The 15,277-nt window shown below is 37.9% G+C and overlaps 2 protein-coding genes across 2 annotated transcripts in view; both read right to left on the bottom strand.

Moving 5' to 3' along the window:
* Positions 1-545, bottom strand: part of pdlim5b (PDZ and LIM domain 5b) — a 38,428-nt gene extending 37,883 nt beyond the window's left edge. Inside the window, exon 1 of the mRNA XM_004538080.3 lies at positions 306-545. The gene's annotated coding sequence lies outside the window, so the exon portion shown is untranslated. The remainder of the gene's footprint in view (positions 1-305) is intronic.
* A 3,063-nt stretch (positions 546-3,608) lies between these two features.
* Positions 3,609-13,565, bottom strand: opn4xa (opsin 4xa). The gene is made up of 9 exons (XM_004538571.4): positions 13,423-13,565; positions 11,315-11,448; positions 8,138-8,341; positions 7,890-8,061; positions 6,976-7,137; positions 6,706-6,813; positions 6,449-6,617; positions 6,090-6,238; positions 3,609-5,967 (listed from the first exon to the last, which is right to left on the bottom strand). The coding sequence occupies exons 1-9, from the start codon at positions 13,554-13,556 to the stop codon at positions 5,943-5,945; spliced, it is 1,257 nt and encodes a 418-aa protein (XP_004538628.2). The 5' UTR covers positions 13,557-13,565; the 3' UTR covers positions 3,609-5,942.
* Positions 13,566-15,277: the final 1,712 nt, after the last annotated feature.

Genomic DNA, 15,277 nt, shown 5'->3' with positions numbered 1-15,277 from the left:
TGAAGGAGGTAAGAGAAGCGAAATGAAGCCGAACCAAAAGTCTCTTAGCAGCTCTCAGACACAATAAAGCACATGTTTAATATAATGGTGAATATTTCCACATGGACTTTTAGCCTGCTTGAAACCGTTCTCACGCAAACTGGGTAAAACAAATGCGTTACTCCGTTTGCAGGACTGAAAATTTAAATACGGTTATTCTTCTTGGAAATGCTTTGTAACGGAAACATGAAGCTGTAAAATAGCGAGCGTAACTTTCTCTGAATTGTTACTAGGAAAACTGGCGAGATGTGCCGCGCAGAACTCACCTTGCTGTGTGGAGCCGGGTTTGGTGGTGAGAGAGAAGCAGCAGTGTGTTTAGTCCCTTCTCAGTTTTGAACAACTGGACTGAGCGGAACTGAAACTTCCGCGTTAAAGCCAAACCTATGTGGCTACCGGGTAGGAGGGCTTTAGCGCGCCAGGCGGTTCACTGGGGGCGACGCGGCTGCCTGCAGGCGTGGGCTTGTTTAGTGCTGGGGCAGTGCAGGTGAGTGGTGGTGAATAAAAAGCACAGTGGATGAGACTGCAAGTGCACACTTGATAACTGGTGGTATGCGATACTGCAAAACTCGGTGCTGATACCAAGTAAATACAGGGCCGGTGTCACCAATACTATTACCAATACCGTAAAAAAGCAGCTTATGTAGTGCGTCATGATTTATGACATGAATCGTCACAAGTTCTGAACACATTTTAATGACCACGACTTAAGATAAGAGGCTTTTCAGGGGTTTTTCTTTTTATGTATTTTGAAATGTTTCTTTTTTCTCTCCCTGGAATGTAAACGTGTCTGTCTCTAAAGCACTTTGGCTCAACTTCTGTTGTTTAAGTGGCTATAAATAAATTAGATAGAACAGTCAACACAAAAAGTTTTGGACTTTTCAGTGAGCTACATACTGAACTTCCTAGAAACTTCCTAGAAGCTAAGTATCGATCCTAAGTAAGTATTGATCCTGTCCGATACCAGTACCAACGCTGGTATTGACACGATATTTAGATCAAATCCTCCACCTCTGCAGTTACAACAGAGTTCAAACTCGTGAAAGAGCCTACTACAACCACAAAAACCCCAAACTGTTCCATCTTCACAGTTTTTTTGTTTGTTTGTTTTGTTTTTAGTCACTTTTGACAAATAGACAGTATCTAGCTTGTGTTGTATGAAAGCTTAAAAAATGAATTCTTTTTTTTTTTAAAGGACCCAAAATAATAGTATCACTTAAATTTGTGTCCATAGCTTCTTAAATTGGTTCATTTACAACCTGTTAACATTTTGCCTGATGTAACGGTCTAATTAACAATAATTTTACCTCTGTGGTGGATTTAGTCACAAGTGAATGCTATCAAAATATCAATAGTATCGATACCAGATTGATATTGACAGAATCAATACTTTGTTTCTGTCATTTAAATTCAGTAATGTGTGTAGCCCGTTGAATTGTGTTAAATTAATTTTCTTTTTAGGAATGAAAAAGAAGGACCTCAAACTTTCACATCGTGAAATGTCTTTTTGTGTTTACCGTTATGTCTATTTTATGTATAGCCTGTAACACACTTAAACAAAAGAAGTTGATCCAAAGTGTTTTGGAGACAGATACATTTACATTACAGAGAAAAAAAAAATACATGAAAAGCTAAAAGGTGTGTTTTGTTGTGTTAACTAATTATTGTGTAATATTAAAAAATGATCATTAAAATGTGGTCAGGAATTGCAAATGAAAAATGAGTCATGTCACAAGTCATGACAAGCTCCCCTATAAACTGCCTTTGTATCTGTATCAGTATTGGTATCAGCAATACTGCCCCTGTATTTACTTGGTATTAGATTAATGCCAAACTTTGCAGTATCGCACAGCAGTAGATTTAGGCCTGCAGCAAAAATGAAGAAGTTAAAATAGTCTCACTGGCATTTTTGAGCCAAGGAAAGTTAGTCATTCAGCAGTAGCTGATTGTCAGTGGTTACTGGAAGGTATGAGGCTGATACTTTTGCATGATCTTATGAAAGAAATATTTAAGCATCTGACAGGGCACTGACTTCCCCTGTTGCATCACTGAGCGATGTCATCATGTTTTCCACTAACGTGTGGCGTACCAGTGTGCAGGTCAGACATGCTGTAATACATTTTGAATTATCAGCGGAGACATCACTGATCCCTGCTTTGCATTTGTGGTGGGAATTTTAAAAAAAAAACTGCATTAATGTTTAAAATTTAAAATACATGTAAAATACATGTAAAATATTCACAGAGGAAGCCCACACAAATTCCTTTGTGTGAGTTTAAGGCCTCTTTTTGCATTGATTTGGATTGTATAACCAATAAAGCCTTTTCTCATTTATAAATTAGATTTTTGTTATCATGTGGCTGCTGTAATATGGCAGTGATTTAGGTTTTAGTGTTAGTGTGCCCTCTAGTGGTCAGAAAAATGCTTCACATCCACAGGCACTGTGGACTTTGACTGAAGATACCACGTGATTTATGCCCTCAGGGTAGAAATCTATTTCAGAGGGTGCAATGTCATTTGAAAATGAAAGCAGAAGGGATTTGCCTAGACCTATACTTGTTTGTTACTTAAAGGCCCTTAAGCAGTTAGTATCAGTATACCCAGAGCTAAAGTTTCAGACAGGACAGAAGTGTGCCAGTATTTTATTTTGTTATCCACAATGATCCGATTACTGTTTCACAAGCCTACAGTATGCATGTCTATCATTGTATGTGTCTCACGTTTTTAGCACAAATAAAAATTACCTATTGTCTTAATCTTACTTTTGATAAGCATGAAACAGATTACAATATGATTTAGATTGCAGTATTTTATTTTTATACTGTAATATTTAGTTAGATACACATCTATGTTACCATTTCTAGAGGCAAAGCTTTGATCTTCACATCCTGTGAAACTGCATGTCATCTCATGCTTGGATTTTAGGGTAGGAGTTTAAGGATAACACACAGCTGATGACATCACAGGAAAAAAAATCACACAAAACGCAATAATTACAAAACCACTCATTTATTTACTGACACAAACCTGTTAGGGAGATAAGTTTGAGACAGTAGTCCAGTAATGTAATAAATGTAGGATGTAGCCTTTATTTCCCAGCATCCTGGTGAAAGGGCAGGTGATACCTTTATCCAGTGTATTTTGTAATCAGTCATTTTTGTGGCAGTGTGAATTTTTTGAACACCGGGGCGCTAACTGTTACAGTTCTTCACGTCAGCCATATCTGGGAGGATTAAAAGGTCTAGTGTACTGCGCCGCTATATCTTTAACTGTAATTGAATGAATCAGGGAGTTGTTACTTTTTTCAGCTGGAGGAAGCAGAAAACTGTTAAAAGTAATTACCTTTCTACCTGCTCTGAATGTCTGCTTCCTCTCGCTCTCATGCATTATATGCAAAAGTGTCGACTGTTATATGCAAAAAGAAAAAGAAAAATTCTTCAGTAATAAATCGCTTTAAAGTAAAATAGTAGAACTGATTTATTTTGGATGTATTTTTGCTTTAGATTAAAATAAAGATACTGAAAATCATTTGCAAAAGAGCATATGGAAACCTTTATTTATGGCAGCAAATACACACATAAGTATGTGAACAAAGACTCGATGCATGTTAGTGATTGTGACAGTTCTATGCCCGAGAACACGTATTGACAAAACGGTGCGTTTGTTGTGTCTTTTGCACATAAATTCACATACTTTGACTTGCACAATGCTTCATAATAAAAATAGTTCCCAAAATACTTCCAGTGAATAAAAGCGGTACAAAAACATTTTGATCTGACTGTGATCCAAGTTGGATCAGAATGCTTTCTGTTTCAGATAAATGTTGAGTTGCAGACTAACCATGTCACTGTCTTCCCAGTCTTAGGCTGTAAAAATCCTAATCTGCGGGATCACAAAAACTTAGAGCACGTGTCAACAAATACAAAATGTATTCTTGTTATTCAGTGTCTTTAATGCAATCAAATCAGTTCATCGATGAGCAACACTCGTTATAAACAAATATATTTAACCTTCTAAATAATACAATATAGAACAGACTTTTACATGAAATACAGCAGTGATCATATTTTACTGAGGCATATAAATACATGTAGCCTTAGTTATAATGTAAACAAATGGATACAATTAGCTTCCTCATTCAGTGCTGTTTTAAAAAGAGAATTCTCAGCGTCCTTACAACAAGACGATAATAAACAAGTCCTCGGACACACACACACATACACGCGCACACACAAACACACACACGCAGACAAAGAAGATCCTTAACTATGCACCTATCCAGCGTTTTCCCAGTTTGAATACAATACCAGCACAGTGGCTTTGGATATCTACTGATGCCAAATATACCAAATATCTGATGCTGATGTTAAATTGACAAGCTGTATTACTCACTCTGAGAAAGAGATTGAGAAATATTATTACATTTTTTATTAAAATGATATATCCTGGCTCTAAATGTAATGTAATGCATATATTAACAGCTTATTAAATGGCAATGGGAAACAAAGTAAGTTTTTTTGTTTTGTTTGTTTGTTTGTTTTTACATATATGGTCTTGTCTTATTTTAGCTTAGTGTGAGAGGCATTGTTATATGCTGCTGTTATTCAGAGTTGCACAAGGTTCTCATTTTCTTGCTCTAACTGTGCACTTGTGTGTCAGTTGTGGAGTGGAGCTGGCAAGAGGCTGAGATAATATTAAGTGACTGAGCCTGCAATGAAAGCTACCCAACGAGTGTTACATTGAATATAATGTGAAAGCAAGAGACAGAGAGACGCCAACAGGGAAAGCAACGATGTCAAAGACCTACAATTGTGGTATTTCACTTGACCACATTTTGTCAAGAAATAGTGCAAACATACAAAGAAAACATGTTGCTGCAACCGCTAGCAACCTTTGGCCTGCTATTGAGTAGTGGCATGGTTATGGCAGTACAACACTGAATCAAATCAAATCAAATCAAATCAATTGAATCGTGCCACTTATTTCTGCTCCAGCTTTTTGAATCGTGATCGGACAAATATCTGATCCAAGCACTGGATTGGTGCATCTCTTTAACATTTAACAAGCTAGTGTTTTTGAAAGAAATCTTCGCACATTAATTAACTGAACATGGTTGCAAAATTGTGACTGTAATTTAACTGCAAAATGTCTTTGGTGCTCTGCAACTTTGTTATTGGAAAATAGCCAGAATACAACCATTTGGCACCCATTTTAGTTGGTGTCCACGGTTGCAAAAAAACGCATCACATACAAGTTGTGCTCATCAGCACAGACTTGATTGCAGCACGTTGGCGATCTGTTTGCATTTATAAATGACACGGCAGTTATTTGCAAACCTTGACGATTGCAGTCAATTCAAGTCAGACCACAGTTGTTTGGAGACAGGTTCCTCCTACAATGTGACCTGTGTAATCGCCTTGTGGTCAAAACTGGTTGCCCAGAGGTTAAGACTGTTAAGCACTCAACCTCTGGTTGACTAGTTAGTGACTGTAACTACTTGCAATTGTTTCTTTGCTTTGCAGTTACTGGGTAACTGTTGAGTTTTGCAAGTTAGTTGCAAGAAGGTTGACATCCTATTTTTACGCTAGTGTTGCTGAACCATAAGTCAATTCACAGTTCTCTCCGTCTGCTTTGTGTAACTCCATTTATTTTTCTCAAAACAGCCTTCCTCCAAACATCAGTCTTTGAAATTGAGTGTGAAGATTACACTGGATTTTTCTTGCTCGACATTTATCCAAAGTGTGGCTGGATGAGGACTTCATATTTTTTGTGCTTTTTTTTCTTCTTGTCTAAACTCATATCATACCCATCTTTACATTTCTTTGGCTGATTCCAGATTGTCCGTATTCCTCTTCCTTCCAATATGCAATAGAAGTCTTTTAACTGACTCAGTCAATAGATTGTGATCACAACTGTTCACTGAACCTTGCTCTGAGAATTAAAATGAAATATAAATGTAAGTGTTTTGTGGGAAAGACATGTTTTATCTTCAAAGCGTTTGACTTGCCAGTAATATGAATTGGAAATCAACAGTTCAAATGATTAGGGCCTACCTTAGCTGTTCCTGGCTTCGGCTTTTCTTTCTTTTTGTGTGTTTAGTCAATGACTGACACTCTCTATCCCTCAGAGTTCCAAGGGAATAGCTGGATCCCAAAGTATGACTCTGATCAATAGGATTCAGCTCCACATCATTCCAAACATGCTACAAGACACGTATGTATATCAAGATAAGAATTTACATCTGCATATTTACAACATGCAACTGCTCTTATGGTAAAACTACTACAACTACTGACATATCTAACTAAACCCACGTTATATGAATGGGACGGTAATTGTATACTGCTGTAAACAGTTAACATGCTCAGGATTTTTCTCACTTTCAAAGACTAGTGCAGCATCCAGTACTCACCGTGTCAGTTGTTGTAATGGAGGAAACTATGTGCAGCTTGGAGTCTGATGACTGTCTACTCAGCACGGAGTCCCTTAAGGAGGATTCGCTGAGCGATACTGATATGCAGTCTTTCCTGCGAGCATGGGCTAGGAAGTGCAAGCAAGGTACTTTTTCTGCAAGGGTGATCCTGTTGAAAAAAAAAACATGATCTTTTAACAAATTGTGCCATTACATTTCAGGATTAGTTTGTCAGTTAATTAGATGATCACAGTTACCTGTATTTTGAGTGAATTATGGCATAGATTACAGGATTGTATATGGCTGATGACTTGGCTATAACAGCTGGGACGGCTTTGGAATAAGGGCTGAGAATGCCTCCATATCTGATGGACAGAGATGAAACATGATAAGAGATGATCATACTTATACTGTAGCTTGAAATGCTTTAAGTAAGGGTGTTCTACTACCTGCAGCTCCCTGCAAACCAGGGTCTACCAAGCTATTTTTACATATCATAGCATTAAGTGCTAACGTATCATATTTACCCAGCCCATGCTATGAGGGTGACACATGCATAGGGGGACCAAGAAAGCACAAACACTATGATGACCACAAAAGCAATCTTGGCTAGCTTCCATTCAGTTTTGATGGAGTGCTGTTGGATCAGTGTTGACTTTCTCACTTGATTGCCCAACTGCTCCACATCTCTATAAGAAGACAAAGAATTTTGTGGTCAGTAACAAATTATAAGACTTTAGAGGGTGAAATGAAGGCCAGAGGTGTGGGTAAGGGGATCTTTAAAAGCAGCACATACAGCGATCTACTGGGAAACTGGGATCTCACTTTGACATTTACCACCTTTTTAAACATCATTGCACATGCATACACTTAGTTTAAATTGAAGTCCCAAACTGACCAGGTGCATGTGAGCATTTACAGTGTGCACCGACCCTATGATCTGAATTATGTTGATGGCCGCAAATCTCCTTTTAAATTATGCTGAAGCAGGCATGTGCTGGAATGCTTTACAGCCCAGGCAGGCAAAGGGAAAGGTTATTAGTTAGATGTCTCACGAGCTTGCAGTAGAACTGCACTAATTGTCCTATAGAACAAATTGACTATGTACAGAAACATTGAGATGCATGATCCTGCCCTGATGACCTCAGACTTAAAAACTTGAGTTTAGTCCACTAAAAACTGATGCTTGGTCCCTGGGTTGTATCCAAAAACCCGACTTTCATCACTTCTTGCAGTACCCGCCATAAAGGTGAGTACTGTTTATTGGAAAAGGTATTTTTTTCCCCTTTTTTTTACTGGCTTACATGCAAGCGGCCAGAATGGGACTTCCAGCAAACATGTATTAAAATGACTTCCTAAAAACAATATTAAATTATGCATATTCAGAAAAAAAGTAATATTTATAATATTGAATATTATAAATCTATTTATCTAGATGTACCTGCTTGCTTGGCGAATTGCTAGGAACATGGAGAGGTAACAGTAGGATATAATGCCAAGAGGGATGAAGAATACGAAGCAGCACAACATCAAAGTGTAACTTTTATTGGCTGGAGTGGAGGTCACATAGTCCCATGTGCACGAGGTCATCAGACCTTCTGGTATATATGAACCTTAAGAGAAAAAAAAGTATGATAAGGTAGACGCTTACTTAAAAATTGGTAAGGAGGGAAAAATTAAGTCACTTACTCCATCCTAAGAGTGGTGCGAGGCTCCAGGCTAATGAATATAGCCACACGAGGGCAATAATGAGGTAAGTGCGTCTCGCGGAGGTCCATTGTAATGCCTGCAGAGGTTTGGTGATAACAACATAGCGGTCTATAGAGATGGCCAGAAGGTTTATCATTGAGGCGATTCCAAATAAAGCACCACAGAAGGCATATATTTTACATCCTGCAGGGGGAAAGGAAAAAAGTACGCATTTATTTATTTATTTATTTTTGTTCTCTGTTAGACTGGTGAACACATCTCCACTAAACACTGTTCCACCATCAACAGATTCTAACTAAAAAAAGGTGCTATATAAAGTAAGAAAGCGCATACTTTATTTATCCATTGGTTGGGAAATGTCTTCGTTACAGCAGTTAAAATTAAGTTATAGTATGTAGCTCAATAAGAGATTTCAATATGATTACAATATGAACAACGTTTACGTAGAAATATGTGTAAAGGATAAAGATATTTAATATTAAATGTAAATTATTTATACAGTCATAGTAAAATGACAAGCACAACTCTAAGGTTTTACATATCAGGACATAATAAATACAATCTGGTCCTTATCATTAGGTAGATACAACTAGAGATGGACCGATCCGATATTACGTATTGGTATCGGTCCGATACTGACCTAAATTACTGGATCGGATATCGGCGAGAAATAAAAAATGTAATCCGATCCATTAAATATCAAAAAAGCACCTCACAAAACTTGCGACATGGCGTAACTCGTCTCATAACCGCAGCACGTCGGAGCAGTGTGGTCACGTGATACAGCGGCTGTGTGTATTTGTAGTCTCGCTACCAAACCAGCATTTCATCTCCGAGGAAGTTATCCCAGAGAGAAGTAAAGCAAGTGTGTAAGTTCCTCTCTGAATGTTTGTAAAGCATTCCCACGTTAAGCTTAACAACTGATATATGGAGCAAGTGCCCCTCTCTCTCTCTCTCTCTCTCCTGCCGCTACTTCATGAAACTGCTTAATGATCAGCTGATCGGCTTTTCTGTCGCGACTCCGTCTCTCTTGTTTGTTTTTGGCCCACTTTGCACCAGAAAGAGGAAACCAGCGGCTGAACAACAGCAGCACGTTTAAGCTTGATAAGCTGTTGTTAGAATTTATTTAATATTACTTTCTACACCAGGATCTTTTTCTACGCAGCTGACGCTGGTAACTGTGCAGGGGCGGATCTAGCAAAGTTTAGCCAAGGGGGCCGATAGGGCATTAACAGGGAAAAGGGGGCACAAAGACATACTTTTCTTTCTTATTCTCATTTAAAATGTCTAGCTTTTAATAAATAATTATCTGAATCTTACACCCAAAGTTTTAATCTGATGTAAAATGTATAGAAGTCCATTACTGTATATAGTAACTGTTAAGTCTAATATACCCTAGTAAGCTATAGTACTTTTTCCTTTGGGAAAGTACCATCTGTGCAGTCTGCAATTCTGTTGAAGAAAGATGTTGAATCTATTTAATTATTCTTGAAAAAATAATTTATTTCTGTGCATTTTTTTTTCACACTGCATCAAATTAAAGTTGATTACATCGATTAAGCATCACAAAGTGGAGGGTGGAGGGTGGTTCCCTATTTTTTATTTTTTTTTGCTGGTAGTTTGCAACCCTATTAGTTAGGTTGCTTAATATTTCTGCTAAGTACTCTTTAAAATACCAGAATAGGAAGGATGGAGCAGGTTTAAGTTTATTAGATTGATCAGTGTTGCTGAACTATGAAATATTTTGGGCGCAGTGTACTTTTTACACACAGGTATAACAGAATAGCTTTAGTGCTGTTGTTTATTTAAACTTGACTATGAACTTATACAAAATGCAGCAAGATATTAAAAAACAGTTTTATTGATTAAAAAACACACTATATCGGATTCATATCGGTATCGGCAGATATCCAAATTCATGATATCGGTATCGGTATCGGACATAAAAAAGTGGTATCGTGCCATCTCTAGATACAACCTCATATAAGCTGCAAGGACATCATTTATTTAATAAGAAACTAAGCCAAAATGCAGAACTGAAACAGAAAATGCAGTGTGTGAAATACTAAGCACATCCTTGTTGCTTCGATATGAACTAAAAGGGAAAGTATCAGCCAGGCACTGTTAATCACATGAACTTGATTAGCTGCTCATCAGCTAATGTGAGCACCTCTATAAAACCACAAGTTTGTGATAATTTGCTGGTCTGCAGCATTCAGGTTTCCCACAATCTTCCCAGAACCCGACATTGCCCCAAGGTTAGGCCATGCAATGCTTGCAGAATTCGCAAATATCTCATGAACTACATTTCTAACTATGTAGGCCTCAGTTAGAACATTAAATGTTAAAGTTCATGACAATACAATTAGAAAAAGACTGAACAAGCGAGACTTATTCGGAAGGATTGCCAGTACAAGCCTCCTGGTTTCGAGTCTGTGTGTCTTCCCCTGTTGAATCTGAACAAACCGCAAGACTTGTGGAACAATGTCCTTTGGAGAGACACGACCAAAGTGTTTGGTCACAATGATCAGTAAAAGCTAAACACAGCAAATTAGCATAATCCTCATACCAGCTGTGGTGGTGGAGAAGTGATGATTTGGGCTTGTTTTGCAGCCACAGGACCTGGGAACCTTGCACTCACTGAGCCAACCATGAACTCCTCTGTTAACCAAAGTGTTCTAGAGTCAAGTATGAAGCTAAAGCTTGGCAGAAATTGTGTCATGCCGACAATGATCCCGAGCACATCAGCAAATGATTAAATGTACAGCAGCATGCCTAAAAAAGAATCAAGGAGTTCCCATGACCCAGTCAAAGCCCAGACCTCAGTCTGCCTGAAATGCTGTGGTGGGACCTTAAGAGAGCTGCACATAAACAAATGCCCAGAAACCTCAGTGAACTAAAGCAACATTGTAAAGAAGAGTGGGCCAAAATTCCTCCAGAAAGATATACAGAAAAACACTGATACTGAAAACTACTACTTTAAGTTATTGTTGGTTGCATGAGCTACTGAGTCACGGGGATATCATAGCCTTTCACACACTGCTTCTTCATGTCGGCTCACATTTTGTTGTCAGGTTCTATTTATCTCATTCTAAGACCTGATATAATTATTTGTATTATCCTCTGATATGCAAAACCTTGGATGTAGGAAAATACCTGTTTCTCCAAAAATCCAACCCTTGTAAAGGGAATTGACAAAGAAGATGGGTGATTGTGTAATTGCCATGAGGAAGTCACTGACTGCCAGGTTAATGATGAAGAAGTTGGGGGGCGTCCGCAGCTTCTTGTTGCTGAAACACATTAAAAGCGATTAGTATCCCACAAACCAGTTTTACTGTCACACTACTCTTCATTGTAACATGACCAGCAGGGACATTATTACTCCACCACAGTGCTCATTGTGTGTTCATCATGAGAGCTTTTGTTTGCCCTGGAGTTGTTTGTAGACATGGTCAATTCAGTGTTCATCCAATAGTTTGTATGTTATAGTCCCACTCAACAAAGGAATTACAAAGTACTAATAACACCAAATAACAGTGTCAAATACATTTTAGATGAAATGCTAGCACAACTTCAATAACAATTGATTTTTTTTAATGACGACCTTGTTACAGCCTAAGGACTAAATCAATCAGTTACCACATGTAAGTATTCGTTAAAAGTCACTTGTATTATTATTATTAATACATTTTATTGTTAACTACATTACATGTTAATAGGATGTAATTATATTTTATTTTATCTGTCATAACTAGAGATGCACCAGTTACAATTTTGCCTGATTCAGAAGTTTGACTTTATAAAACTAAGAATATGCAAACAAAAACAAACTTTTCTTCAATGGAAAATATTATTTTCGCTTTTGTCATTAGAATTTCAACCACTTGTATATATTTCAGAGGTTTTCCACATGATTTTTGTGATTTTTGACTATAAGTAAGTAAAATTTATACATTAAAAAACTTCTCCACAGCTTCTTTATTTCAAGTAAAATACAACAATTGTAATGGACTATATGCTACATGTTATCTAGTGCTTAAATGATAGCTGTAGCTGCACAGTAATCACAAAATCAAAACCTGACAAGCATGTCTTTGGACGGGTTCAAATCTAGAACTTGCTTTAAGGTTACTAAAGCGCCACTGTGCTGCCCAGATATTTGTTATACTGGCTAACTCATAACTCATCTAACAACACTTTAATCTCGATGTCTTTTTTTCACTGCAACCTGCATCCACAGATATATTTTTTAATGCTCACACACCCACACACATAAAGATGGACGTATCAGAGGGTACTTCAGGCTCAGTATCTGGCCTGAGTGAACTTCAAAACAGGGATGCTAGAACTGGAGATTGAAGATGCTTGAGAAAATTTGCACACTGTGGCCTTGTCCTCCTGTGGATCCACCGCCTCCAGGAGGGTCTGTAGGGTTCTGGTGCAATGAGCATATTTAAAAGTAGAATGGCAGGAAGCGCCTTCAGTTTTCTGGCCCATCTTCTGTTGAACCAGCTCCCACATTACTTTTAAGATTAGGCTTCAAACTTTCCTTTTTGACAAAGTTTATAGTTAGGGCTGGATCAGGTGACACTGAATCCTCCCTTAGTTATGCTGCAATAGATTTAGGCTGCTGGGGGATTCCCATCATTGTTGGGGTTTGTCTATATTATTTTAGGGTCTTTGCTTTACAATATTAAGCACCTTGATGTGACTGCTGTTGGAAATTGAGGCTACATAAATAAAAGTGAATTGAATAGAACTGAATTCTAACAGATTGGTACAGTCTACATCTGCAGTAATGCGAATGCTGTACTGGGCAGCTGTGGTCAAGAGAAATCTGAAAGCAAAGACTTAAATATACCAGTTGATCTACAATCCCACCCTGATATACGTAATTGACAGAAATGACCTTCCTCTGCCTGGCCTCTCCCTTACAGACAGGATGAGGAGCTTGGTCAGTCAGCCAGGGCTCAGAATAGAGCCACCTCAAATGGCTCACTGAAATTATTTGAAATGTTATGAGCATCATCAAATCCCAATGAATAGCAGAAAATTCATCCGTCCATCACATTTTTTGTGTAACCACAATTTAAAAACACTCAGGGTGCCGTGTGAAAAGTAAATAAGACACATATTTTATAGAACACAAAAAAATGTATCAAATATTAAAATATTCCAAACTTATTTTCAGGTCCGCAAAGATGCAGCTCTAAAAGATAAGCATATTTGTTCCCATGATCATTTCCATGTGTAGGGTGGCTTACCAGTAAAAGGCATACATGACCAAGGCGTTCCCGGTAACTCCCACTGTTCCAATCACAGAAACAACGAAAGCAAAGATGTAGTGAACGTGGTCCTGGACCTCCACCAGCTGATAGAAGCCACGCTCCACGTCCATTTCTGTGACTTCAACCACACAGACGTCAGCATCAGTGGATCTTTGTGCACAACGTTTTTTTTCAGACATACACACAATATTCAGCTTTGAGCTGCTTAACTCCCCAACAAAAAATATTATGATCAACAACTATAATACTGCATGAGAGGCTGAAAACAGACTGCAAGACTGCAACACTTTACTTAGTTACTGTTTCTGTTCACTGCATTTGATTTTTGTGGATTAAATTGTCCACATACTTTTACAAATTGAGCTTAGAGTTTGATCAGGCCATGAAATCATCCTCAGCCTCAGTTCTTCATGTCAGCTGATCCCAATGGCAGCCCACGTCCATCTCACATGCTGTTTAGGCTGCTCAAAACTATTGCGCATCTCCAGCCAGCTTCGTGACTCACCTCAGACCCTGCTCTTCCTTTCATGCCGAGTCTTATTTAGTCAACACGACAACACGATCTGTCATCTGCCTGCTTTGTTATATGCTGCTGCTCTTGGTTTTCCACATACTATAATTCTTCTGACTATAATGGTCCTGAATGATTTCGAGTGACTGTTTTATGTCAATTAAAAAATAATAGTCAACTTGAATCCCTTTTTAATTTCTTTTAAAATTAGATCCCTCATTTTAAAAACACTGCAGTAAACTGTGATGGTAAATTCAGTTTTTCAGTCTAGTTCAGTTTTATTTATAAAGCACCAAATCACAACAACAGTGGCCTCTAGACACTTTATATTGTAAGGTAAAGATCACTGCAATAATTGCTGAACATCAGTGTATGTGCAAGTTGATTTTGTAAACAGCAGGTGTTAGCATATAGCTTAAAGCTACACTGATTTGGGGGTAGCTTTAAATGTTTTCACAATTCCTGTTCATAGCTGTCGTTTCTTACATTTAGCACGCAGTAGGGAGTAGTTAGCACCAGCTGCATTCCCACTGAAAACTGTTTAGGAGAGGACACCGTTGTGTTGTGACACTGGGTAAAACCAGTGCACTAGGAAGTATCTAGATTAAAAACTCTATAATCTAGCTGCTTTGGAGATTTCCTTTCCCGCTTGCATCTTTGTTAGTTAATCTATAGAAAAGCTCAGAGCTGAAAGCACATTTGAAAACTACTTTAGAGAGCATGTCTGTACACTTTTAATCTTATGGGTATATCATGGGGCCATGTGTATTACCAACAATGCTGCTCAAAAAACAAACAAAAAAAATAGTGAGGGGAGCTTTTCTTTCTCAGGGTTACTGAGCAGATGTATACAAGTTTATAGAAGGATCTGAGGTTGACATCATTGGATGGGGTAAGAAATCAGACACTAAAAATTTACATCTGGCATCTCGCTTTATTTTGTTCAGGTTGCTCTGATTTTGTTTTCTTTGTACATTCTGAAACTTTTTAATCCTCTTTAAATTTCTTAATTTCTTTGATTTAAGATTTAATGACAGGAGAAATTGACCATTAGCTCAGGGTCTCCTCAGTGTTGGGACGCACACGCTTCCCTATGCAGTGGAATAAGAACTCATGTCTGTTAATATATATGCACCACAAAAATCTTCTATACAGTTCAGAGCTTTCATAAATCCGGTCATTCTCAAGACACATATTTCAAAATTGATGTCTCTTTGGGAGCTGAGGTTTATGGAAGCATAACAGCATTTTGTTTAAATGTCAAATTATAGTTTTTTCTGTAAATAAGAAATGTTTATTACATAGATGGCATAGATGAAG

Source organism: Maylandia zebra, linkage group LG7 (genome assembly GCF_041146795.1).
Source record: "Maylandia zebra isolate NMK-2024a linkage group LG7, Mzebra_GT3a, whole genome shotgun sequence".
In the NCBI taxonomy this organism is placed as follows: domain Eukaryota; kingdom Metazoa; phylum Chordata; class Actinopteri; order Cichliformes; family Cichlidae; genus Maylandia; species Maylandia zebra.
This window is presented reverse-complemented; position numbering and strand designations above follow the sequence as displayed.

Bases quoted from the DNA above. Each gene is read 5' to 3' on its own strand.
- opn4xa (XM_004538571.4), bottom strand. From the start codon at position 13,556: ATGGACGTGGAGCGTGGCTTCTATCAGCTGGTGGAGGTCCAGGACCAC. The intron at 11,449-13,422 runs GTAAGCCACCCT...AATGTGTTTCAG, and splicing joins GTCATGTATGCCTTTTACTG to CAACAAGAAGCTGCGGACGC. The intron at 5,968-6,089 runs GTAGGCCCTAAT...TTTAATTCTCAG, and splicing joins CGAAGCCAGGAACAGCTAAG to AGCAAGGTTCAGTGAACAGT.